This window comes from Calypte anna, chromosome 10, assembly GCF_003957555.1.
Source record: "Calypte anna isolate BGI_N300 chromosome 10, bCalAnn1_v1.p, whole genome shotgun sequence".
Classification (NCBI taxonomy): Eukaryota; Metazoa; Chordata; class Aves; order Apodiformes; family Trochilidae; genus Calypte; species Calypte anna.
The window spans coordinates 18,237,586-18,262,753 of record NC_044256.1 but is presented as its reverse complement, the minus strand read 5'-3'; the positions used below and the strand labels follow the sequence as shown (position 1 = coordinate 18,262,753).

The 25,168-nt window shown below is 43.5% G+C and overlaps 2 protein-coding genes across 8 annotated transcripts in view; one reads left to right on the top strand and one right to left on the bottom strand.

Moving 5' to 3' along the window:
• Positions 1–943: 943 nt before the first annotated feature.
• Positions 944–11,367, top strand: LYSMD4 (LysM domain containing 4). 3 transcript variants are annotated; one of them, XM_030457062.1, is made up of 3 exons: positions 944–1,012; positions 4,723–5,019; positions 8,451–11,367. In XM_030457062.1, the coding sequence occupies exons 2-3, from the start codon at positions 4,738–4,740 to the stop codon at positions 8,997–8,999; spliced, it is 831 nt and encodes a 276-aa protein (XP_030312922.1). In that variant the 5' UTR covers positions 944–1,012; positions 4,723–4,737; the 3' UTR covers positions 9,000–11,367. The 3 variants fall into 3 exon arrangements, with proteins under 3 accessions (XP_030312922.1, XP_030312921.1, XP_030312923.1); XM_030457061.1 differs by lacking the exon at positions 944–1,012 and adding an exon at positions 3,220–3,277; XM_030457063.1 differs by lacking the exon at positions 944–1,012 and adding an exon at positions 3,590–3,663.
• MEF2A (myocyte enhancer factor 2A) overlaps positions 11,236–25,168 on the bottom strand; it is an 82,081-nt gene continuing 68,148 nt past the window's right edge. For 3 of the 5 annotated variants that reach the window (XM_030457060.1, XM_030457059.1, XM_030457056.1), the window contains 3 exons: positions 20,165–20,291; positions 15,840–15,966; positions 11,236–15,338 (listed from right to left, as the gene is read on the bottom strand). In XM_030457060.1, the coding sequence (XP_030312920.1) occupies positions 14,948–15,338; positions 15,840–15,966; positions 20,165–20,291 (645 nt within the window). In that variant the 3' untranslated portion in view covers positions 11,236–14,947. Of the gene's footprint in view, positions 15,339–15,839; positions 15,967–20,164; positions 20,292–23,934; positions 23,959–25,168 lie in introns of all 5 variants that reach the window. The other 2 variants (XM_030457058.1, XM_030457057.1) reach the window with 1 other exon arrangement.

Here is a 25,168-nt window from a genome sequence, read left to right as displayed (position 1 = left end):
CCTGGGAAGGAGCTTGCTGGCTGGTCCCCAGCATCGTGGCCACGTTTCTACTTTGGATTAAGTGAGAATGAGCAGACTTTCTCTGTTCTCTTGCCCTCTGCATTGGCCTAAGTCAGGAGTAGGAGGATTTCTTCCTGAAATTCAAGGGATCTATGACCCTTATGTTGTTTGTATGTGCATAAAGACTGAACCATTCAGCTCTCAGACAGCCTTCACTTGTTTGGGGCTTTGCAGCTCTCACTATCTGCTAACAAAAAAAATATTCCAATTATTTGGAATGATTACATCATCCACACAACTGGCCTGGAGCCAACATCAGCTCTCCCATAAAACAGACAGTTATTTCTTGCTCAGAATTACCATATTCTTCCTTCTCATCAATTGAGTTTCAGCATGGTGAGGCCACTGGGAAGCAGTAACATTTGCAGAAACAAAGCTGCTGAGCAGACACAACCCTCAGTTCATTTGGCAGCCAGGTCTGAAATGATTTCTCTGCTGATTGCTCACATGCCACCATGTCTCTCTACATGCTGCTGTAGTGCTGGGGTGGTTTGTATCCATGTAGTCCTGTGGGTCTAGAAACCACCAGAAAATGGACTGGGAATTTCTCCATGTCCTGTTTGGAGTGAACTTGCCAAGACACATCCAGGTCCTATGGAGTTGTATGCCAGGTTTCTGGAAGTAAGAAAGGTGAAGAACCTTTCCATGAACTAGAGCAGAGTTGGTCCCTGCAGAATCTTCCATAGGCAACCAGAAACAAAATCCTGAACTGCTTTAATTTCCCATAACAGGAAGGAAACAAATTGGCAGTATAAGTGCCTATGAAGGCAGAAAAAAAAAAAAAAAACAGACTGAAATGGGCCTTTTTTATCTCCTGTCCATTTGGTAAGGACTTGAAGGACTCTTAACTGGTGGGGTTTGTTCTAAGGCTTTAATTCTTTCTCCTTTAGGACTGCTGGCAGAGTTCCTGGACAGACAGAGAAGAGCTCAGAGACAGTACAGAAACCTGCAGGTTTGTCTGGGTGGGGATGTTTAAATCTTGGTTACAGATTACCCACTACCTTGTGTTAGGGGCACACTTGCACGTGGTGGTCTGCAAACATTTCTTCCAAGATGGGACCATGACCCAGTGTCCAGCTCAGTCTGTGCAAATACGTGAATGAGCTCAAATAGTTTGCAATCAGTTGACACCAGTTGAGTACTTCTGTGTTTCCATGTTTACAATTTGTGTAGACAAATCTGAGAAGGGACGTGATTTATGGTCTGACAATTAAAAGCTTTTTTGCTTGATTTCCTTAACAGATGTTTCATCCCAACAGTTGGGAGAAAAGCACCTATTCATAAGGATTCTGTAAGGATCTTTCAGCTGCAGGATGAAGCAATTTCCCATCTACATTTCCTGGTGTCTTTCCATGAGATCAATGAATAATTCTTCCTGATCTTTTAAACATTAGAAAAATAATAAGTAAATGACAGTTTAGGAGAAGTAAGCCAACCCAGACTTAGCCCTGTCAGCAGAGTCTGGTTGTTTCCCCCACATTTCCAGATCACCTCAGCAGTTGTATTTTCCAGGTTTGAGCAGGTTACCCTGAGTAACCTGGATTTGTTTGACAAAGCCTGATTATTAGTCATAACTTTTGAACCTCAGTAGTCACAGAGAGATTATGAGTGGCTCAGGAAGGCATTTTGGCATGTCTCATCTAGTCTTCATGCCTGTAGAGCCCTCTCCAGCACACTAAATCCATCGTCTGTTGGGTCAGAAAAATACGTGAGCTGGCTGAGCCCCAAAATCATCTGGTCATGAGACAAACTGGCCCAGGGATGGAGGGAAGGAAATCCTAATACCTGCTTGGAGATTGGGCCCATCTCACTGCTGGGAGGAGCTGGGCTCAGCCATGGTCCTGCCTGGCCACTATCCCACCACCCTTCCAGCCCTGCCAAAATCACTCAGCCCCACGAAGTTGTGTGGGCAGGATAGAGCTATGGAGAAGCAATGGCTGTGGCTTAAAAAAAAAAAAATAACATCAGTGGCTGGGGATCCTTCCTTTCTCTCCAGTTTGTCAACTGATATTGCATCTAACCTCGTGACAAAGAGAAGATGCTCTCCCCTCTTGCCTCCCCTGCACCCAGATTGCTCAAGACAAGGCAAAGGGCCAGCAGCTGCTGTTCCTCACCAGAGCCCTTTGTGGGGCAAGAGGTGCCTGGCTAATTCATGCAACCAGGAAATATTTCTCCCTCCCCATCCCAGAAAAGCTTTGCATGTGGAACTTGTTAAAGATGTGTCCTGAGCTTGTGTTTTTTAAACATCAGCCACGACTCAGGATGGGCCAAGGAAAACATACCAAGTGGGGAATACTCCTCCTCAGCTCCAGGAAGGGCTCTGAGGGCACTGGTTTTGCAGTCCAAGGTTTTGATCTCCAGCCTGCTGGCAGGGCCATGCCGTGCCCAAGATGGGGCCAAGTTTACTCAGGATGGAATAGATCTGTGAATGATCAATCTATTGACAATCTCGTAACCAAAATTGTATTATAACTGTGTGTAGAGGCAGTGTGGTGCATATTATTGCAGTGACACCACACGTTTGGCTGTACAGATACACAGCTGGTGAAGGGACTTGAGCACAAGTCCTGTGAGGAGAGGCTGAGGGAGCTGTGGGTGTTGAGGCTGGAGGAGGCTCAGGGGAGACCTCATCACTCTCTACAACTCCCTGAAAGAAGGTGGGAGCCAGGGGGGGGTTGGTCTCTTCTCTCAGGCAGCTATCTGTAAGACAAGAGGGCATGGATTTAAGCTCTGTCAGGTTGGATATTAGGAAAAAATTCTTAACAGAGAGGGCGATTGGAATGGGCTGCCCAGGGAGGTGGTGGATTCTCCATCCCTGGAGGTTTTTATGAGGAGACTGATGTGGCACTCAGTGCCATGAGCTAGTAACCACGGTGGTAGTGGATTAAAGGTTGGATTGATGATCTCATGGCTCCTTTCCAACCCGGATGATGATTCTGTGATACTGTCCCGCAGCTCTTGGCGAGCGCTTGGCTCACAGAAGCCCCGAGCTGGGGAGGGGGACGCGGGCCCTTTAAGGGAGCACCGCCCCCCCCCCGCCCGCCTGCACCACCCAGCGCTCACCGCTCAACCAACCCCGGCTCCGCCTCCCTACTCCGCCGCCCATTGGCCAGGCGGTGCTGAGGGTCCCGCCTTCCGGCGCTGGTAGCCAATGGGAGGAGAGCTGGGCGAGTCCGGGTTAGGTTGGTGCGTGTGGCCGATGGCCGGCGAGCGGCGGGTCAGTGCGGGGGGCTCGGGACAGGGCCCGCCGTGGGCACTGAGGGGGAGAGGGGCGGAGCCTGCGGGGATCGGGCCCCTCGAGGGGTTGCGGGGAGCGGGAGCCTCCGAGGGGATCGGGAGCTTTCGAGGGGATCGCCCTCACCTGCCCCCCCCCCCCCTCCCCAACCCCCTGAGGGGAGCGGGGCCCCTGAGGCGCTGAGGGGAGCGGCGCGAGGCTGTCGCGCGGGTGCCGCCTCCCTGGGCTCTGTGGAGGCGCCGGGAGCGGAGCGGGGAGCGGGGAGCGGAGCGGCCATTCCGGGCTGGGGGGGAGCCCTCTGTCCTGAGGAAATGGGGAGAGGGTGGCGGGGAGGCGAGCTCCGGACTCCGTGTGATTGCCGGCACCTGGTTCGCCACATGGGTCGGTGTGGGATGGGAGTCGGGCCCGGTACCCGCATCCCTGACCCAGCGGGGAGGGAGTTGGGGCGGCCAGAGCCGCCTGAGGAGAAGAGTTGTGTCCCTCCCTGGGGAGAAACGAGTGAAGTGGATCGGGAAAGCTCCCTCTGAGGAGGGCGCTCGGATTACAGTGTATGAGAAGTGTCCCACAGGGAGACCGTGGCCTTCGGTTCATCTCTTCTGGGACAGCTGTGAATCCCTGCAGCCTGCGGCTGCCATGCTCAGTACTAGCAAAACCCCTAAAAAGTAATGGTTTCACCATGAGAATCCCTTACGGGTAGATGGAGGATATTGAGGTCGATGAGCACGAAGGCTTTCTTACCTGTACCCGACTCTGACAAATGATTTTGTGGTACTTGAGGACTGAAGGGAAAAAAAAAAACAACAAACAGAAGTAGCTTCCTGATGACTTACTGCTGTAGCCCCAGTGACAAAGTGCTCAGGCAGGTTCATGTGCTACCATGTCATTCAGGTTGAATGTGTGACTTGAGCTGCCCTTAAAAAAAAAAAAAAAAGTATACTTTGATGAAAATAAAATGTGGATTTGCATAGAGTAGAAAACTAAGGACTTCTGGAAAGGTGACATATGGGGTAATGTTGGTCCGTTTTTAATGTGTATTGGTAGGAGATCTGATGTAGTCCCATGGATTATTTTTTACCATAATTAAAGTCACTTGGATCTCATGACTGCTGCTTCTTAAATTAAACTATAGAAAGCTGTATTTGTTATATGTAGCAAAGTGATTTGTTGTGTTTTGTCCATAATTAGAACACACACCCCCCAAAAAGGTTTGAAAATAATTGCACATTGTTGCAGTTTGTGTACATAAGGTTTCTCCATTGCATCTTTTAGATTTGCCCCTGAGAGGACTGGGTAGACAGAAGGCTGTGTGTGTGTGCACATGTGCAATCACTGTGTTTTTTGTTCATTCTCCCACATCTTGCATGCTAAAAAATAAACACTGGTGGCCAGGAAATTTAAAGTGTTTGTTTTTTTCTGTTTTGTTCCAGGCGCTGGTCTAAAAGATGAGGCTGAATGAGAGCCGGACAAGAACCTTCCAGGCTCCTGTCACCATCCATAATTATCCGGGCAGGCAGGTGTATGTGTTCCCAGGTGCCAGGTCTGACTCAGAAGAGTCAGAGGAGGAGGAGGAACTCAATGTCATGGAACTGCGACCCAGGGGCAGGGAGCAGCAGCAGCAGCGGGGCAGCGCTTCTCGGGACAGAGTTGGAGATGTGGTGCTGCTGGAAAGAGAGATTACAGAGGATGATAATCTTAACAAGCTAGCCCTGCAGTATGGTTGCAAAGTAAGAGCCATCTCTCTTCTGTATTAATTACTTTAGTAATTACGTGTAGTAGCTGGGTAAATTTGAGCTGGAGAAAGGCAAAAAAAAACCCCTCAAAAAACAAAAAAAAGAGTTCTTCAGCTGGCAGCCTGGGAAGATACTGTCAACCCCACACCATGTGTGACCTGCTTAATTTAATCCTGTTTAATTTGAGTGACTAAGTGCAGTGTAGCTTGTACTTAGTTCTTTGAAGGTAAAAAGTAGGAAGCTGACACAGAAATGAGGGTGAGAGCTCTTCTCCCAAGGAGTTTTTGAGGCAAACTGGACAGTACAAAGAAATACCGCTCAGATGGGGTCTGGTTTAGTTTTTATTTGTTTTTTAAAGGTATGATCTTACAAGTTGCAAGGAAGGTCTAAGAATAGCAGGAGTGGACTGGGAGAGATGTCAAAGTTCAGGTGACAGAGCCCAGGTGCTGGCTGTGTGTGTGGGTTTTGGTTGTTTGCTCTGAGTGCATGTGGTTCAGGCATCTGCAGGCAGAGGGGAGTGTGTGTGCACGGGGTGAATTTTCTCCTGAGTTGGAACATACCACAAAATTGGTTTTCTTTATTCCGAAGCAGAACGCTTTATTAAAAAAAAACTGTTGAAAAGTTTAATTACCTGTTCTGAACATGAGAAGTAGCTCGTTGTTCAGCAGCTAAAGCTGTATTTTTAGAACTTCCTTTATCTCCAAGCTAGACTGTGATTAAAAAGTTCCATGTTGTAAACAATTGGACCGTGACCTGGATGGGGCTAATGATACACTACTGGCTCAACTGCTGCAATAGTATTGCAGTCTGTCTTGCTTAACAACACAACAGCTGTGTGATGCAGCTGAAGCAAGAGGGCTTAGAGGAATTTCGACAATTCCTCCCCTCCCATTCCCTTAGGAACAAAAACAAAACAAAAAGAAACCCTTCTACGTTCTGCTGAGGAGCCTGATGCATGTAAAGAAGCAAGTCTGGTAGGACTTGAATAGGCTTTGATTTGCAACAGTAGATCCTGAGAACCCTGAGCAGGGACAGTTGTGTCATTATCGTTGCAGCAGTTGGGTGGAGTCAAGGGAGGAAGGTTCTGAACAACTCTTTGGGTCTATGGCAGGGAAAAGCCTGCTCTGCCCCCTGTACCAGAGCTCAGGAGGACTCAGTCCTGTGTCTCTGCCACAGTTCATCTGCCTCCTCTGCTGCCCTGCTCCTGTAGACTGTCAGGTAGATCTGCTCTGCCTGCCCTGCTGCAGGCTGCTGGGCTTATCTGATGGGGAAAGCAAGCTGATAGGGAGGGACCAGGTAGTCCCTGCTGCCACAGGGAGAAAAACTGCCCTGCTGCCTCCCTCCCTTCCTTCCAGAAAGGGCAACTCTGACTTGCTCCAGTTAAACTGAAGAGGTACAGAAATGCTTATTACTAAAGATTTGTGTATTTGTCTGATTACAGGCTGGCACTGATCAATTTCTGTGTGTTTTGTTTTACTTGCACAATTAAGCAACTCTTGAAAGGCTGCCAGGACATCAGTGAGGATAATTTGTAGCCACAAATATGTTCAACTATGTTTAAAAAAAAAAACAAACCAGGATGATCTTCTCCTTGAATTCAGTGGGAACTCAGTTACTGGTTTCAGAGTCATCAGGGCCTCCTTGTGGTGGGGGTATTAAGACAGTGCAGCAAATAGCTCTGTGTGTGTGTGTGTGCTACACATACCTTGGCAGAGAGGCAAAGAACTTCAAAATTCTCATTTTTACTCTTGACCATTTATAGTCTTGGCCTGCTTCTGGCATTGTTCTTAGCTGGGGCAAGAGGAGCTCATGGCAGCCAACAAAATGGGTACAGAAAATAAGCCTACATGGCTTGTGCAGCAGAGTGCTCTTGCCTGCTTCCCATCAGCTTTGTTTGTTGTTCCTGTATGAGTGCTGGTCCACTTGCTCCTTTCTAAAGCCCTAAGATAACATTGCAGTGTTTGATTGCAGACACTGCAGGGGATATTTACTGTCCAAATAATTTGTTTTCATTGGAACAACACCAAAAATCAAAGCACCTCCTCATGCAGCATCCTCCAACCCATGGGGACTCCCTGCAGGGGTGGGAGGGCTGCCTTTCCCCTGGCACCTCCTGTGCTCCTGGCAGCCAGCTGGCAGCACCACAGCCTGCAAGGAGCCCTCAACATTTGTTGTGATGGCAAAGGAGTTGTTTGGGCTCCCTTCTGGTGTGGTGTGCAGTGTCTTTAAAAGGAGGTCTTTGCCCTGAACTGTCAGTGATGGTGGCTCTGATGGCACTTACAGGGGTGCTTAGGAAGCTAAGTACTTTCTGGAGTGTTACTTTGCCAGTTTCGTTGGTACGCTCAAGGCTCTGAATGCAGATCTTCTGTAAGATACATTGGAGGTGGTTAACCTCTTCATGTTGCCTTTTTCTTTTCTTGGTTTGTGGTCCTGCTCATTTATTTGTTCCGCATCATTCAGCTTTTCCCTCGAGGTTCTTTTCTGTCTCCTTGGCTACTCTGGAGAGCACCTTGCACACATTGACAGTCCTGTTCATTTTCTTTGACAGAGGATTTAAAGCAGCTGAGAAGCTGGTGTACTTACTTATTAGGTGGTTGTGAGTGCAGACAGTATTAAGCTGTCTTCTCTTTATTTAACAGTAAATAAAGAAACCCTGCCTTGCCTTTGTCTTCTCTTTGTTACCAGCTGTCCTTTTGACTTACTCAGTATGTATGGTTTGCTCTTTCTTGCTCTTACTGCTGTTTGCATCACCAAGCTGTGTGAGAACACTGATCCAAGCTGGAGACCCTACACAGCAGCCACCACAGATGGTCTCAGAAGCAGGGAGAGTATTGCCTTACCTGCACCTTCAGCAGCAGGAATCAGCTGTGTGGAGCTGCTGCCATGCAGAAGTGGGGCAGTGCTTGGGCACAAAAGGGAAAAGTGCTGGTGTTGGTGTGGGAGATGCTCTCCTGCTCTCTTTCAGGCTGTGACCTTGCTTTCAGAACTTGCTTTTCAGGGTTTTGCCTGCTTGTATCAATGTTGTCCTCTCATCTTAAACTCTCATGCATTGTTTAGGATATGAAAAGTATTTTTTAAAGGGTCTGTTGTGAAGATTCTTCTTGCCTCAACTTAGATTAGAGAGTAAGAGAAGGTTAAAGAAAACGAAAAGGAAAGAAAACCAGTATTAAGCAAACTACAGCACTTGAGACATGCCAGAGCAGTAGAGGAGGTTACAGACTCTTGAATAGAGAACCATCTGTATCCTGCAGGACCTGGAGCATCCCTGGAACAGTTGGGCAATCTCTGCAGAACACTAAGCCACTTGGCAGCCAGCACTTGCTTTTGTCCTCTGGCTGTTGCTTGCACTCCCATATTGTAGCTACCTCCTGCTTCAGTACTGGGTTGTCCTACACTAACACTGATGTCCTTTTTGGGTTCTGTAGGTTGCAGATATCAAACGTGTCAACAACTTCATCCGGGAGCAGGACTTGTATGCTCTGAAGTCCATCAAGATCCCCGTGAAGACCCACGGGCTGTTAACAGAGAACAGCAGAGATCTGAGGCCGCTCCTGGCAGCGCCCTCCCAGCCCCTGACACTCGTGGAGCTGCCAGAGCCTGAGGATGGTGCCAGCAGCTCTGCTGACCCCTCACACCTCAGTGACTACTTCAGAGGGATTGACAAGAGCATCCAGGATGCCGTGCAAGTCGAGGTCAAGCTGAACACAGAATATTGCATGGAAGCACCAGAGAGGCCGCTGCCCGAGTCAAGGAAGCAGAAGAGCAGTAATGGTGCAGACTGTGGAATCCAGTGGTGGAATGCAGTTTTTATTATGCTCCTGATAGGAATTGTGCTGCCAGTATTTTATATCATCTATTTTAAAACTCAAGGCCTGGTGGCTCATACCCCCAATACAACACTAACCTCAAATATTTCAACAGAGGTATTGGAAGGGAAATTACCACAAAGCTCAGTTGTTCAAAAAAAGTCCTAAGGGATGGAGAGGCAACCAGACCCAGCCTCAGTTCTGGCACTGAAGCCCACATGCCAGTGAGACTGACTCACGTGCAGTTCAGGGGGATAATGACAGATTATTTCTTTTTTTTTTTTTAGGTAGCTGATGTTGTAATCCTAAACTTGACTGAAAGTGAGCTGAGGTGACTTTATGGACCAGTAAGGATGAGTTGTTGCTTGTAAAGATCATTGATCAGCCAGATTAACATTCATGAACTCTGTTGAGTATTTTGTAGCAATTTGCTCATTCTGGTTGCTTCAGGTATTTCTTGATGCCTTGTCTAAGAAGCAAAGCCTTTGCTGCTGCGATGGAGAGTGCAGTGTTGATGTGACTGGAAAGTTTGGGAGTTGTTTGCATTTTAAGAAAACACTTTTTGCTTAGAGTAGAAGCAGGAACTCTTTCTCTGGACTTTCATTTTTAGGTCTGTCAGACCAAGGCATACTTTACTTAACCCCCAAAGGACGACTCCTGGTGTGTAAAGCTGGGGGTGCCACAGCACGAGGACACTGACAGCACCTCACAGTGTTTAAGTGGTGTTTAATAGGCTGCTTCAAGCCCACCCCTGGGAAGAGCTCTTCTTGGTGAAATCTTTGTGAAACTTCTGCAAGCCAGTGTCTCTGCAGGCAGAGCTCTGTGCTTCTGCCAGGGGACTGCTCCAGGGACTGATGCCCATGGCCAGAGTCCTACAGGAGGATGTGAGCATGGTGTGTACATGTATGCTCTTCTTGAAGGCTTGTTTTTGGGAGGAGGAGTAGCCAGTATTACCTTTTCTTAAGAAAATAATAGTAATTTATAATGGTGCAAACACTCAATTTCAGCCTGGGAGTTGCCGTCCCTTGTTTGCAAGAGAGAACATTGCTGAGTCACAGCTCATTTGCAAGGTCCAGGAAAGAAACACTGCATTACTTTGAGCAGTCAAGGAGAGCAAAGCCCTTACAGGATGGGGACAGTGAAGCTGCTGCATGTTGGACGGTTCTGTGACCTGCTGACCTTGGCATTATAAACTTCTGAGTGCATAGGAAAGAGCAGATCCTGAGGCTGGTGGAGTCCCAAGTGTCAGCAAGCCTGAGGTCTTAGGACGAGTCAGTGAACACTACATGCTAGAGGTGAGCAGAAAATTAGGATTTAGAGTATTTTGCTGCAGAAAATTTAATTCATCAGATTGAGGGACTGGTGGCAGAGGTGATGCACTCTTAGAACCAAACACTAAGGTATTCTGCAGCACAGGTGTGTTGGCTGGGAGTGGGGTATCAGATGGTGTAAGCAGTGGCTCACAGCCCCTTCCTGGGCTGCTGGCACAGAGCTTGGCTCCTCTCCCCTCGGGACAGAGCTGGTGGGCAAGAGGGTAAAGCCACTGGTTGTCCCCAGCCCCTCCTGCCCCCGGTGCTGTCCCACTGCCTGCAGAGCAGTGTGAGGGAGGGGTTCTTCCTGCAGCCAAGCTGCTGGGGAGCTGGTTGGTTTCTGGGGCTTTTTTTGTTGTGTACAGCTCCATGAGTGAAGGCAAAGCTGGGTGAGAGCTGTGCCACAGACTCCTGGTGCACAGATGGCCTAAGGAAGAGCAGCCTGACAGTGGCTGCATGGGTAGGGGTGACTGAGGCTTCTCCAGCAACAGGAGGAACCTCACACCAAGTAAGCAGAACCATGTGATGTTAAACAAAGGTGCTTCCTGCAGCCATCAGAAAAAATATGCTCAGTAAAGCCTGAGGGAACCCCATTTTGTAGCTGAGGCCTCCAAAGTATCCTATACTGAAAAAAAGCAAAAACAACCTTGTACTTTTCTTCTGTGAAGGAAATGTGTCTCTCTTTGTTCTGGGGGGGGATATTATTACATTTTTAAATAAAGCCACATGCAATAAAAGCACAAGGGGCACCACCCACCCCAGATGACTTGTGGGGGATTTTTGTCACTGTAACTAAGCCAATACTGATGCCACTGTCATCAACCAGAGCTGGACCTTGCTGCACCTCTACCTGACACTTGTACTAACTCAGAAGGTTCTTACAGAGCATCAGTTCTTCATTTCAGTGGAATAACAAGTACATCTATTCCCCAGGAATCAATAGGGGTTGGTTAAAAGAATCTCTGATGCAGTTTAAAAAAACCAAAACAAACAAAACCCCACAAAACAAAACCACAATTTCAAGACTGAACCTGAAGAGTATTTCTGACAGGACCCAACAGGAGCATGCTCTGCAAACACGAGAGAGGCAGGAGTACACAGTAAAAGCCAGTATCTTTACTTTAGTGAATGCAGGATACAAATATTTTACAACAACCTCTAGCATTTTCTTAACCATTTGATAAAAAGTTCACTAGAATATTTATTGTATATTGAAGAAAAAACAACACATTCAGGGAAAAAAATTGAGATTAACTTATTTTTTTTCTTAAAAGATTCGTCTCAAGGATGGCAACAAAGTCCAGCTTGTGCCGCCAAACGGCTTATCAGCATTAAACCGTGAACAGCTTCTTTGTGAACTGTTGACTACAAACATTTACCAAATACATAAATCTCTTTTAAAAAAGCCATTTTAAATATAGCAAAGCAGTGTTCTCTTGCACAGCAAAGTGAAGAAAGTTTCTACTAGGATTTAAATGTTTACATTTGTTAAGTCTTTCGTTCACATTCTAATTTCACTTCTTTCCCATGTTCAATTGCTAGGAGTTATTTTGTTCCTTATTTACTATGTATTTCTTGTGCGCACAGTAAATCACAAGTTTCTGATGCATTAGTGTCCTTTAAGTGAAAGGCAAGGCTAAAGCATTTTGCTCTGACGAATCCCTGATAATGTGTATTTTTAAACACTATAGTGAGAGCTCGCAGATGGAGAGGTGATTTGTCACAACAGCAGATAAAAATCTGAAATCATTCAGACTTCAATGGGTTTGGACTAGGATTGGAGCCACTCGCAAGTTGATTCAGTGTAGGTAATTTTTAAAAAAGTCTTTTTTTTTTTTATTTAACCTGTTGAAATATCTGTGCTATGATTTTTTTTTATTATTTTTATAAAACATTTTTTTTACAATTGCTAAAAAAAGTATGTTCCAAAGTTAGTTACTTGCTATTAAAAATCAGAATTCCCATTTATTCAGCATTAGGAGTTTCCCTCCCCTGACTGGGGAGGTCTCCCAGACTTGTTCTGCTGAGTCTGTTGGAGGGGTGGGGGCAACATGTGAACCATCCCAGTTGCAGTTCTTCAGAACTGGTTACTATTTTATATATTTTTTTAATTCATTGGTGCAGTTTCAGTACAAACTCTAACCCTTACGTAGCTTTTTTTCTTTAAGAAAACAGTAATCATACTGTTTAAAAACCTGCATAGAAATAAAGACTATTGAGATACAGTCAGCAAAGCCATCTTATAAGGCACACAAGAAAATAGACAGTAAATGTGAATGCAGAACTCCCACTCAGGTGTACAGCAAAGTTCATATATGTGCATAAATAATGAAAAAAAAATCACATAATTTTCCAGAGCATTAAAAGGTTCTCTGAAGTGGTAAGTGAATTCAGTCACTTTGGAAATGGTGTTGCCATTAGTTAAAGTGTCATTTTCTGCTACACTCCTGTAAACCAGTGACTAAACTCACCAACTGAAGAACATTTCCAAAGGGAACCGAAACCTGGGCCCTGGATAAGGTTCCCATGACAACAGCAGAGTGGGTTTGGAAGCTGCAGGTACTGAGTGCTCTTCAGCAACATCAGAGCAAGCAGCCCCCTTGGGTTCCCAGTTCTCACACTTCTGTTAAGTGAATTTTTTAAAATTACAAAAAAAAAAGTAACACCCAAGCAAAAATTTAATAAATACAAGTGATAACTTTAACAGGGCTTGGATAACAGAACCACATTGTGGCTTCTCCCCCAGAACTAACCAGAACCACCAGCAGGAAGATGCTCCCAGTACAGTGCAGGTGCTAAGGTGCAAGGGGGCAGGGACCAGGTTTGGGCAGGAGGAGACCCCTCCCCAGTGCACCCCACCCCACCCCCCCCGGTGTCACCCTCTCTACCCAGCTCTTGGCTCCTGGGACTTTCTGCTGCTCAAACCCAGCTCCTACCCTCTGATGGATGGGTCTGAGGACTCTGCCCCCACTGTCCTCCTCCTCACCACAGTCCTGGCTCTGAAAGGATCCTGCACCAAACCCAAGGACAAACCAAACCTTCTCCCAGCCAACCTTTGGGGAACAACAGAGGGAGGAATCCAGGGGCCCATTTAATGGAAAGAGGAAACAGCAAATTTGTTTCTTAGGCTTTATCCTGAACCACTTACCAACTTAAAAAACCTTTTCTGCTCATCTGATATGTGTTATTTCCCTAGCAGGAGAAATTAGGTCAAGTTTTTCCACTCTTTTGTTTTTGTTTTTTTTTTTTCCTCCTCAGGAGAGGCAGCTTTAAAATGATGCCTTAAAATGTGTTGTAACAGATTTTTTTTTATATTTATGCAGGATGAACTTAACACCAGATTTTTTTTTTTTTTTTTTGCCACTTTGCTATTTATATACATATATATAAAATGTATAATGAAGCTTAACCATACAGCACAGAGATTACAATTTAACGGCACACATTCACCACCAGTGAGGGGGACAACCCCTTTATACACCCTCTGAAAAATCTGGATAATAATATTAATAATAATTAAAATCCAAAGAAAGTACAGTATATTTAACAAAATAGTAAATATTAAACAGTGAATACTCTACTTAATAAGGACCTCGCCTTTTTTCAAGTTGGCGTCAATCCACAAAAATATACTTTTTAATCTGGTGAACGTACAATACATAGGTACTTACACCAAAGGTGATAATATATTTAGGATGCTATATACACAAAGAGTTTGGCTCAAATTTAAATTTACATATAAGTGTTCATGGCTTATTTTTCCCCCAAGGTTCCGCCTGCAAGTTTTTCCTTTTCATCTTCGAAAGCAAAAACTAGAAAGTCAAAATAAGATAAAACTATACTCTACAAAAAAGCTACAACATACAGCTTTGGCTTATATAAATAATTCATAGCAGAATGTGTTCAAAAGTACTGTATATAACTTTATATATAGTCTTCAATTCATTAGGGTATTGTTTTCTTTAATATAAAATATACATGAGCTAAAATCCGTTTCTATATTTTTCAAAGGTATGAACGTAAAAACAAATTTGTCAAACATATTCCAATTATAACTTAATATATTAATTTTACTTTGTTAATGTTCTATTTTCTAGGCTAATATCTTCTGAATATTTCATGCGAGTTCTCTATGTCTCTCTTTCACTCATTAAAAAAATCACTTCTTTGACCCAATACACTATTTTTTTTTTAATTTTTTTTTTTTTTTTTTTGCACGTGCAAAACAGGGTTTTTGTTTTTTTTATTTCTTATAGCATCAGCCCTTCTCCATGCACCCTCTGCAATAGAGACCCATGCCAGGTTGGGTAATATAAAGGTCATTTTATGTACAGTATTGCTTTCTTCTTCCTGCTTTTCTACTGCTCTGCTGCTACAAAGCATTATTTCTTAACTACGAGTAACCATACAGCTTGAATAAAACACACAGGGACATTACTACAGGCGAGCCCTCTCAGTTTCTGCAATCTAGTGTGGTAGGATTATAATGCAGGTACAATGTTTCTTTGCAAAACAGGTTATATTATTAAAACAACAAGTCCAGGTAAGTGCCAGACTAGATCAATACCTATAGGATTGTTCTGTTACGTTTTACCATGGGACATCTGCAGCTATACAAGAAGTTTGTCGTAAGTGCCTGATGATTTTGTGTATGCTACACACACTAGCACATATATATGCATGTGAAGATATATATATGCACGTATGTATATACATATAAATATACTTATGTCCTTATTTATAAATTTAGATATGTCAGGACAGTTCATTTTGAGAACACAAAACTGAGGAGGTGACACTGCAGGTTTATGTCACCCAGGTGTCCATCCTCATTCGTTTTACTGAGGGGCTCTCTCTATCTTCAGAATTGGGTGGTCTCCCCAGCACCACAGGAGAATGGAAATCACTTCTGGGGTCTTCCCGGTCGCTGCCGTCGTAGGAGCTGCTGGAGCTGCTGAGGCTGTCGACAGGAGAGCGACCCAGCTCCTGCCTCTGCTGCTGCGGCTGGGGCTGCTGGGGCTGCTGCTGCTGCTGCTGCTGGGGCTGGGGCTGCTGCTGCTGCTGCTGCTGGGGCTGCTGCGGGAACCCAGAGGGAGTTACACGGTCCCGGGGAGGTGAAATTGGTTCAGATTTTATGTTGATGTTTTGGTTGGTATTAATGGATAAATTTGAACCCTGAGATAGCTGGCTGCCAGTACTGGGAAAAAGAAAAACCAAAAAAAGCAGAAATAAGAAAACACGGAAAAAAAAAGGAAAAAAGAAAGTGACAATTCATGGGTGATGGAGTGGTCTCGTGGTTCAGCACCCTCTGAGTGGGCACGTAAATAAATGCAACTTACTGAAGAGAAGAAACAAAGTTGAAAATAGCATTAATTAATTAATGGCCTGAATGCATTTATAGGAGCTAAACAGAAATATTTCACATTGCCAATCGTTTAAGTTCATCATGTAGGTGACTCCTTTGTAAGAAGGGGCCTGCAGGGACACAGCTTTGTCAGCTCCAGCACTCAACTGACAAAAGGACAAACACCATGAAAACTGAATGTTCTCCAGCCAAGGAGCAAACCTGAAAGGCAAATGCACCATGGGCAGCAGGCAGGAATTACAGTGCTCTTGTGCTGAGTGTTCCCCAGTGCAGGTTATTCAGCTTGGAGTTCCCAGCTGGGCACAGTACCCCAACACCATCAGATGTACTTACACGAGGGAGCTGAGGGCTGCTGGACCCAGATGGTGCTGTTGCCAGGCAGATACTTGCCCGAGGGACAACATTCCTGGGGAGTTAAATCCCTGCAAGGCAGACAGGTCTGCACTAGTCAAGGAGTAATCTAAAAGGGAAAAATAAGGAAGCAGTTTATAATTTTAAAAATATATATACACATGCATTATATAAAAAAAAAAATCAAGAATATATGTGTTAAACACACAAAGGCTTTCTGCCCAAAACAAAGGCAAGCGACCCAAAGGAGTCCAAATATGAAAAGTCTGAAGTCTGGGAGCAGTCATAACTTCAGAAGGAGCTGAAGAGGACATAACCCTCCAAATGAGAGCATCTTTGCAGTCTGCTTCCAATTCCTACAAATTTTTGTCTCCTAGAGCTTCTCTAACCCCCCAGGTACAAGATATTTATGCATTTATATAGAGAGATGTGCATCTTACAGCAAGACAAGCATTTGCATTTGCGAAGATTTTCATCTGCATGGAAATTTCAAAGTGAAACAAAGTTCCTAAAACTATCCATACAAGTCAGTGGAACGGAATGGTGTTTCTTGCAGTACTGAAAACGTCCCGACACTGCTCCAGCTGGGAGGCAGCAGTGAGTCAGAGGAGACACACACACCATTTGGTGGCTCGTGTTTCACAGCATTTCACAGCCCTACAAACCCAACCAGGAACAGCTCTGGCTGCCACCACCCCGGCTGCCAGGGTGGGCAAAGGGCCTGCAGGGTGCAGGTCTGGGGTCCCTGCAGCTGGAGCCCTCCTGGCCCCTCTGCCCACTCCATCTGTGCAGTCCTACTGCAAGGCATCACATTCTCCCTCTCCCCGCTTTATGTCTGATTAAACTGTCATCTTTGTATCAAATAAACTTCTTTTCTTAGGACAAAAAAATTAATTACTTAGAAATACAGCTTCAGTGGAAAATACAATATATTCCTCATCAACAGCCAGTGGCTGGCTGTTAGTTCTGGCCAGGCTGTCATATTCAGACAGTTCTCACTTCATTCACAGAGGGGAAGTTATTTTCACTTTATCACTCACACTTCTTTTTCAAGGTTTTAAAACAAAGCAACAAACAATATTCTGCTTTTAATTGGTTTGTAACATGGCTTCCTTAAAATAATTTATGGTCTCGAGGATGCAACAAAATGCTACCAGCCAAATGTATTTTACACTGCCAGGAGATGAACCAAAATTTGGTTTGGTTTTAGGTTTCTTGGTCTTGTCCTTCATGATGTATCTCTCTTGAGATAAGCTCTCTTGAATAATTTTCCCATTCCCATCCACCATTTTTCAAATTCTAGGTTTCCTTTTTAGCAGCCTCACAAGGAAGGAGAACCCAGGGCCAGCAGGGAGTTTCATTTTTCAGAAATGCATCACTGCAAGAATCTTCCCCACAACCTTGGCAAGCCCACAGGCACCTCAGCAACTGAAGCTCCTTCAGCTGCCTTTGTGTGTCATTGCTTCTCAGTCCACATTTTTATTGCAACTCTGAAAAAAACTCTGCACACATTCAGATTTTTCCCACACCGATGGATCCAAAGCCCTTTTGCAAAACTAAACTGGAGATTTAAATAAAAACCCCAAACAACCCAATCCTCCAGTGTCTGGGGGACACACTCACCCTTCAAAGCAGCCAGACCTATGGCAAAGTGCAAGTGTAGTGAAGTGTAAGCACCTGAGGGATGTGCTGCTCAGTGCCAAGGGGATTTCTGTAAGAGCTGACCTGAAGAAAATGCTTACAGAAATTCAGTTCCCATCTCTGACAGCTTTTGTGATGGTGACAATTAACTTCTGGTACTTTCCACAGAACGTGCCTCATGACAGGAGTCTGAGGAGATGCACAATGAGCTGCATCATTTCCCTAAATGATCACCTATTTGCTAGTAGTAAGAGCAGGACACTGATTTCTATACCCGAGTGCCTTGATGCAAGACAGAAAAGTCATTCAGACAAAAAAGTGCCTTCCATGTGACAGAAATCATTACTGTATCTTGTATCCTAACAAGATACCTTTGAAGTCTGTGCCTCTGCAAAATAACTGAACTGAACCAGTAACATAATTTATGGCTAGATATGCTCTGTCAAGTGTAAATTACTATTTAACTCATCTCTGTAGCTGGTGTGTACTTGTTTGGATGCCTGGATTGTTTTAGAACAGTGGCTTGGCTCCTTCTGGCCTCCTTCCTTCCCTGCAGAAAGACATCCTCCAGCAAAACAAGTTATACAGAAGAGTCTACTTGTGCAAAACAGCTCAAGAGCTGCATCTCTCTCTTCCAGCCCTGCAAAAAACCCTATGGATCCAGAAAAATAATTTCAGTAATCTTTATTTTATCTTAGTCCTTGAACTGCAAAACAAATTGCTACCTGAAGTGGTGACCACCCTGAGAACACAGATGACAATTTGTTTTCAACATCAAATCTCTTTTTGCAAGTCCCTTGAAAGATTTGCTCTAATAGAAACAATCTGAAATTGTCTGAAAAAAATCACTAGAGGCTAAAAGCTTTTCACCAGTTATTGCATTATCAAAAGAAATGGGTTGGGTTTTAAACTGGTATGCCAGTGGTAACAGCATTTGTCCAGTGCCTGTGACACCTGTTTCAACAGTCTGAGGCTTCCTGACGTGCAGACTACAGCCCTCTCATCCTGTTTGATCTTTCAGCCTGTTGTGGCCATTAAGTTGTAGGTTATTCTGGGTGAGGGGTACACACAACTGCTTCCCAAAACAATGTTAGACTGGGTGGGAGAATGAAGGGATCTGTGGCAGGTAAAACCCAATGTAAGTCTTCTGAGCAGCAACCTGAAGTGTTTGTTTACTTTAACCTGCCACTAAACACAATATATACACAATCTTTATGTTAAGTATCAAACCAAGATCTGCATGTCCAGCACCACTAAGGGAAACTGAGGCAGAAAGGAGCTGGGGGGTAGGAAATGTCAGTTATTGAGCACATTAATACAAAAAGATACAAAAAGTTGGAAGTTGTTTGGCTGGAAGATGGCTACAAGTGTAGTGAAGGCTTCCAGAGCCTAAAAAAAGTGTATCAAATCTCATCCTTCTCTGGGGGGGAGGAATTATTATGAGTGGATGGTTGCTCTATCTGTGCCACCTTCCAACTGTTGAGTTTCCTGCTGGTGCCCTCCCTGCAGAAAACCCCCTCTGTCTGTCACTCAGGTTTCATCTGCAGACCTTGAAGGTTTTTTGGATTTGTCCTGAGCAGCTCCTTCTGTCTGGCCAGGGCTGGTCAGCTGTAAATGGAAATGCTGTAGTATAACTGTTCTTAAGAGCTACCATTGCTGAGGAGAGAAACGAGAACTTTTATTGGATTTATTGTTTTTAGAACTTGAAAGCCTACCAAATAAGATTTAAAGCTTGCAACACAGTGGTTCCTAGTTCAAAAATTCCTCTTTTAACAAATTATAGCACTTATATTTTAATATCTTAACTAGGCTTCACCTGATTATAAAACTAAATTTGGGAATTTCTTTTTTTTTCATTTCCAGTTGTAAGAGATAAAATAGCTACTATATAAAATACTTGTTGATACTCATTTGCAGTTTCTCTGCAGGTGCATTTGACAATTAAACTGTGCACCCCAGATCAATGGTAATCAACCTGACACCATCAAGGCTGCAGCCTTTCAGGGAAATAATTGCACAGATTCCTTCACTGATTACACACAGAGTCTGTAACAAACACAGAACCTTCTCTAGTGGTATGGAGACACAACAGGAGGCACCACATCATCAACTACTTCGCAAACCAGCAAACCATTTGCAACTACTATTACCAAATTCCTTGCATCACAACCATCTTGGATAAAAAGAACTTTCTGAGGTCCTTCCCAGAAACTTGCAGTGGGAACTCTGGCAGTGCCTCCCCGTGAGACCCCACCTCACTCTCAATAAAACCACTGAGGAGGAGGAGGCCCTCTTTGGGTTTCATCCATCCAAGCTTCTCCTGAAGAATCCATCTCCCTCCCCAGGGTCACTGTGCTCCCAAGTGGTGCCTGACAGGGAGGCCCTGCAGTCCTCCCAGGGAAAGCTCAAAGCTGCTGGAAGCAGTGACTTTGGTTGTGTCTGTCTGCCTTCAGCTGTGTGCAACCTGACTGACTGAAAGCTTCTTCCCCATGTCTCAACATTTACAGATTTTACAAGCTAAAAGCTCATTTTTGATGAATAAGAGCCTTCAAATGAACTGAATAGGAAAACAAAGTGTCACAGAAATGCAAATTTTTGGGGGCCTGTGAATCAGACAAGCCCTGTACCTCTGACAAATCAACCCACTGATTAAAAACAATGCTTACCAGTGTTGTAGGCAGTAGGCATGGCCGAGTACACCAATCCCTGCGGGGGCAAGCTTGGAGTTGTCACTGACACCACAGGGGTAGCAAGAGGCTGTGTAGACTGAGAACTACTTATCCTTTGGGTATTCTATAAATGATTAAAAATAACAACACGTCTGTGATATCAGTCAGAACAATGGCAAATCAAGTGCTAACATCAAAACAGCATTCATTTAAAAGGTGGTTCTTTGATTTATTTTTTTAGTTATGGATACATCCTTTTTTTTGTCAGGATAGATTTCCTAACAAGCCAAAACATTTCAAGACAACCAAAATGACCTTGGAAAACTGAAATGAAAAATTAATTCAGACTGGTTGGCTTCCTGTGCATGCAGATTTCCATAGTGTTAGAGTTGTAGGACAAAAGTAAATGCAGTTTCTTAGGGATCCACACAACAATTCACAGAAGTTAAGTGATCTAAGAGGTTTTAGTTTTATTTTTAAGAGTCTGTAGTGCAGATGGTGAGATGCAATTCCACCACAAAAGACTTTCCCACTTCCCAGCTGTTTATCCAATTTCCAAAATTTTAGCTGCCAGTTTTGACACTGTGCTGACTGCACCTGTCCTGAAAGGAAGACAGAGAGCTCCTAAATTGGTGTTGATAAGACCTCACGATAAAATCATCTTGCTGTTCCCCTGGTTCCTGAGAAACTGAGAGAGCACTTGTTATAATGCAGATTTGTTTCGAAGCAAATGACATTTGAGTTCACACAGAGCAACTGTGCTTTTTGACAGGAAAAGGAGCTTCAGAAGGCTGTCTCAGATTATCCCTTCTACTGTAGGCATGATGTGGCTTCTTATTAACAGCCTGTCATTCCCACCAACTGGGATAAGCACCTGTAGCTAACATATCACTCAAATTAAGCTCTTTAACCAAGTTTGCTGTTTAGAAAACTGTGTATTAAACACTGTGGTGAAAATCAGCAGACAGCAGAGCTGCTCTGTCACAGAACTACTGCTCTTCACAGGAGCAACTTCAAATCTGCCTTCAAAATATGCAGTTGAACACCATTTCGCCACGCCAGTTGCTGTCAAGAACAGGATGTGCCACGTTTTATTTTTAAACAACAGATACTTAGTTTTACCTACAGAAGTCTTAGTAAGACTGGAAGTAGGAGAAGTCTCTATGCTCTCTAGGTTCTACATTGTTACAGAATCATTCCCAATTAAAGGAGATGCAATTAGCATCCTTAAAGGATTAGCAATTAAAGGAGATGGATTTCAAACTCTTGAAAATGTGTTTTTAAAGCAAGCCTCTATCTCTGGAAAATATATTTGCTATAAAAAGTAGCAGTTTTTCACCTCTTTGGTAGAGGTCCATCTCCTATCTTTAGAAGATTACTACTCCTTTTCCTGCAGTGCAGACAGGAGTACAAATATTCCTGTACCTGCAGCACTGAATTTTTTTCTCCACTCAGATCTTGAGAGAGAGAGAGAGCAGTATAAAAATCCACAATTCCTTTTATAACAAGGTACTGAAACAGGGCTCTTGTCATTCAAACTGGAGAAGATAACTTGAGTGCTATCAATCCTTAGCTTCTATCTTTCCAGTTTCAAGAAAAAAAAGTGCACCACAGCTACTACATTAAAATTAGCTACAATCTTCCACTGGCTACCAGCTTCTGATCTCTGTTTTCTCTGGCTGCTGTTGAAAGTTGCATTTGAGCATGGTAAGAATCTGGAGACTCTCTGGCAGCTGTTCAGATGGACCCACCCTGCTTCACAGTAACCAAATTTCAAAGCCCTAAATCCCAGAGAAAGTCCCACTGGTTTTATTTGGTGCAATTTATCCCTTTAAATCACTTATGTACTTCTGAAAATCTCTACTAGACCAAGTTTATCTGGCATATAGATGTGTTATTAGAGCAGATTTCTCTGTCTGTCAGGAATTGACCTTTTTCCAAAGCTTGCTTGGATGGCAGCCTATAAAGTTGGGATTACTGTATAATGGAAAAGTTAGAGGAGTATGCTGGGAAACAATCCAGACCAAAGGATTTCCCCATGGGATTTCTTTTTTTTTTAAGTGGCTAATAAAGGTGGTTTTCTGAGGTAATTTATTTCTGAACATAATCCTAAACACTCAGCCATATAAAGACACAAAGAAATACTCAGTGGTGTCTGATGTTTTACTCAGAGATTCAGCCAGATTAATTAAAACTCTCAGGAATTTTTGTTATTATTTGCTGAAGTGTAACAAAGCACAGCAGTAACAGGAAGAATTCAGTATCTTCAGTCCATGCTATTCTACCCTTGCTCTCTGGTTTTCATATTTCATGCTTGGTTCCAACCACACAGCATGAACATTCCCAGGCATTGGGAACTGCCTCCTAGCACTGGGATTAGCAGAGGAACAGAGATAACTGCAGGTGTATTTCAGATTTCTTCACCACTATTGCATTTTCTTTGTGTGCTTTCTATCCCTGACAGATGAGCTCAGTTTTCTAACCACTAGATGGCCCACGCTCCACACGGTGTCATCACCCAACCCGTGCTGCAAGTGGCACTGTTTATCTCCCACTGGGAAGAGCACAGCGATTTTGAGCAGGTAGGAATACTTGAATCCAAGTGTTTTTGCATTAATTCCAGTTGCAGTATTTCGATTAAGTGGTTTTACATCGAATTAAGGTTCATGGCTTGACTAGAAACCAGATGCTCCTCTATGAAGGTGAGAACATGGGGGACAGCTGTTCAGAACTGCAAGTCATTCCAATAAACCTTAAGAACTTAAATATTGGCTCAAAAAGGAATTTCCCTTACTTTTGTAAATGTACTGCTCGTGTTTAAGGTGAAAAAATCAATAAATCAACCAAGAGCATGCATTCATCAAGAAACAGATCTAAATCACTACATTTTCCATGCTTTCATGCAATTAGAGCCTCATATTAGCAACAGGTCCATGTTCACAAGGAAATCAAGGTATGTAACAGGCAGAATTCTTTGTGTATCTTTACAGCTGCACTCTGATTCAGCATCTTCTGCATGGTTTGTGCTACAGCAGCTTAACAATTTGCAAACTGCTCTAAAAATAAGTTAAAAAATATTTAGCCTTACGTTATTTTCCAGACAGAATGCCAAATGTTAAAACCTTTTGGAAAAAATAGAAAATAAAAAGCCACAAATCCCAAGAGTTTGCTTTCAAAACCAAAATCTCTTTCCACTGGAAAAAGGTAGAATTATTCCTTTGCCATTCTCTATTGCTTTTGGTAAACAGGGAACACCCCTGTGGTTTGATAATCTCATGCAGCATGAAATAATTCTAAACTCCAAAAAGGTGACCTCACTAGCAATGATGTAATCTCCTTGAAAATAAGAGAAGTAACACAGGGCTTGTGTTACAATCTGAAAAACTTTGTGAGTGAAGCCACTTTCTAAAAATATTCCAATAATTTACGAGGTAAGTGGTTATTTATATTTTACATAATAGTCAGTAAACACCCTATAGACATGGACAGTTACTCTGTAAGGCTCTGTTCCAATGTTCCCTCCAAGAAAAGCTGAAATATTTTCAGGAAAAAAACAAACAAGTTTACAAATAGAAAGCACTAGACTTTGGATGTGTTTTCAACTGGAACTGGTTGGGTTTTCAGTTTGATAAAACCAATGTATTTTTGTCTGCTACCAAGGGAACACTGGAATTATTTAAAATATGTAATGAAGCTACAGTTAAAAAGCTGTAGTAAAAGACATTTTTAGCATCTTGCTCTCTCATCAAACAGTAGCCCAAACTCACCAACTCCAATTCATCCTCCTCCGACTGTACTCAGCAAACAAGAGGGATAACACAGTTACTAAGAATAGCATTGCTTTCAAAAATGAAAGAAAAAGTCACATTCGTGCTTCAGCTTTTTTATTTACTTTAATTAATAGTGTGAATTGGCCACCTGACTCTGTAAATAACACAAGGAAGGAGAATTTCTGCAATTTGGGTCAATTTAAAAACCTGTACTCACAGAACAAACATTTTGGCAAAATTTTAAGTGCAGGAAGAGCTCAGCAAACCCAAGGACACAGCTACACATTGACAACACACACAGACACAGAGCTTCTGGCTGGACTGATCCAATGAACAGACAGCTCAGTAACAAAATATTTATCACATACAACCACCACACCATCCCAGCACCTCTACCCTGAAATCTCCTTCCCATTTCCTCAAAAAGACAGACAAAACCTAAATTGAGTAGTATGGTGTTCTTAACACAACCATAAGTAGGCACCACACACTGAGAACATGAAAAAAAGCACATTAACAAAATTCCTTTGCATCTATTTGTAATTATTTTTAAAGTTTAATATTGACTTTAATTCTCAGCCAGTGTATTTTCTGTGCCTTCTACACTTCACAATTCCTAGAAAAAGGTAGAACTTCAAGAATCATTACCCTTAGGATAATTATAGCTTTTGGTACTTGCATTAATTTGTATTATTCATCATGAATACCAGAAAGAAATGTAAGCACTTGTATCTTAAAAACAAATAAGAACTACACAGAGTGCAGGTATTGTTTACACCCTGCTCCTCTTAGTTATGGTTCATTATTCCATACACAGAAAACACAAATGTACACTTAGGTGTTTAAAATTTCTGTGTGACAGTGAAAGACTAAAGACCAAAGCACACGGCCAAGCATATTAAAGGAAAAATAGAGTAACTCTTCTTGAAAGACCAGTTCTGGTCTCAGTGCTGTGGTTGCCTCATTCCTGACACGAAACTTGTGTGCTATTCCAAATCTAGGCTGAACAAACATTACCACCACGATGCCCCACTGCCCAGTAGCACTGAAAACACACAAATCAGGGCTGAGCCTGATCTCATTGCTCTTTTATGCCTTCACTGGAGACACGACACCACCACAGGACACACAAGGTTGCATTCCAGCACACCACATCAAACCAGCATTTCTCTCAGACCATCATTACCACTGAAGCTACATTTCACATCCCACAATCATTATGACCCAGGAA

Excerpts from the sequence above, each read along its gene's own strand:
- LYSMD4 (XM_030457062.1), top strand. The coding sequence starts at position 4,738 with ATGAGGCTGAATGAGAGCCGGACAAGAACCTTCCAGGCTCCTGTCACC. Across the intron at positions 5,020-8,450 it reads CCCTGCAGTATGGTTGCAAA|GTTGCAGATATCAAACGTGT; the intron begins GTAAGAGCCATC and ends TGGGTTCTGTAG.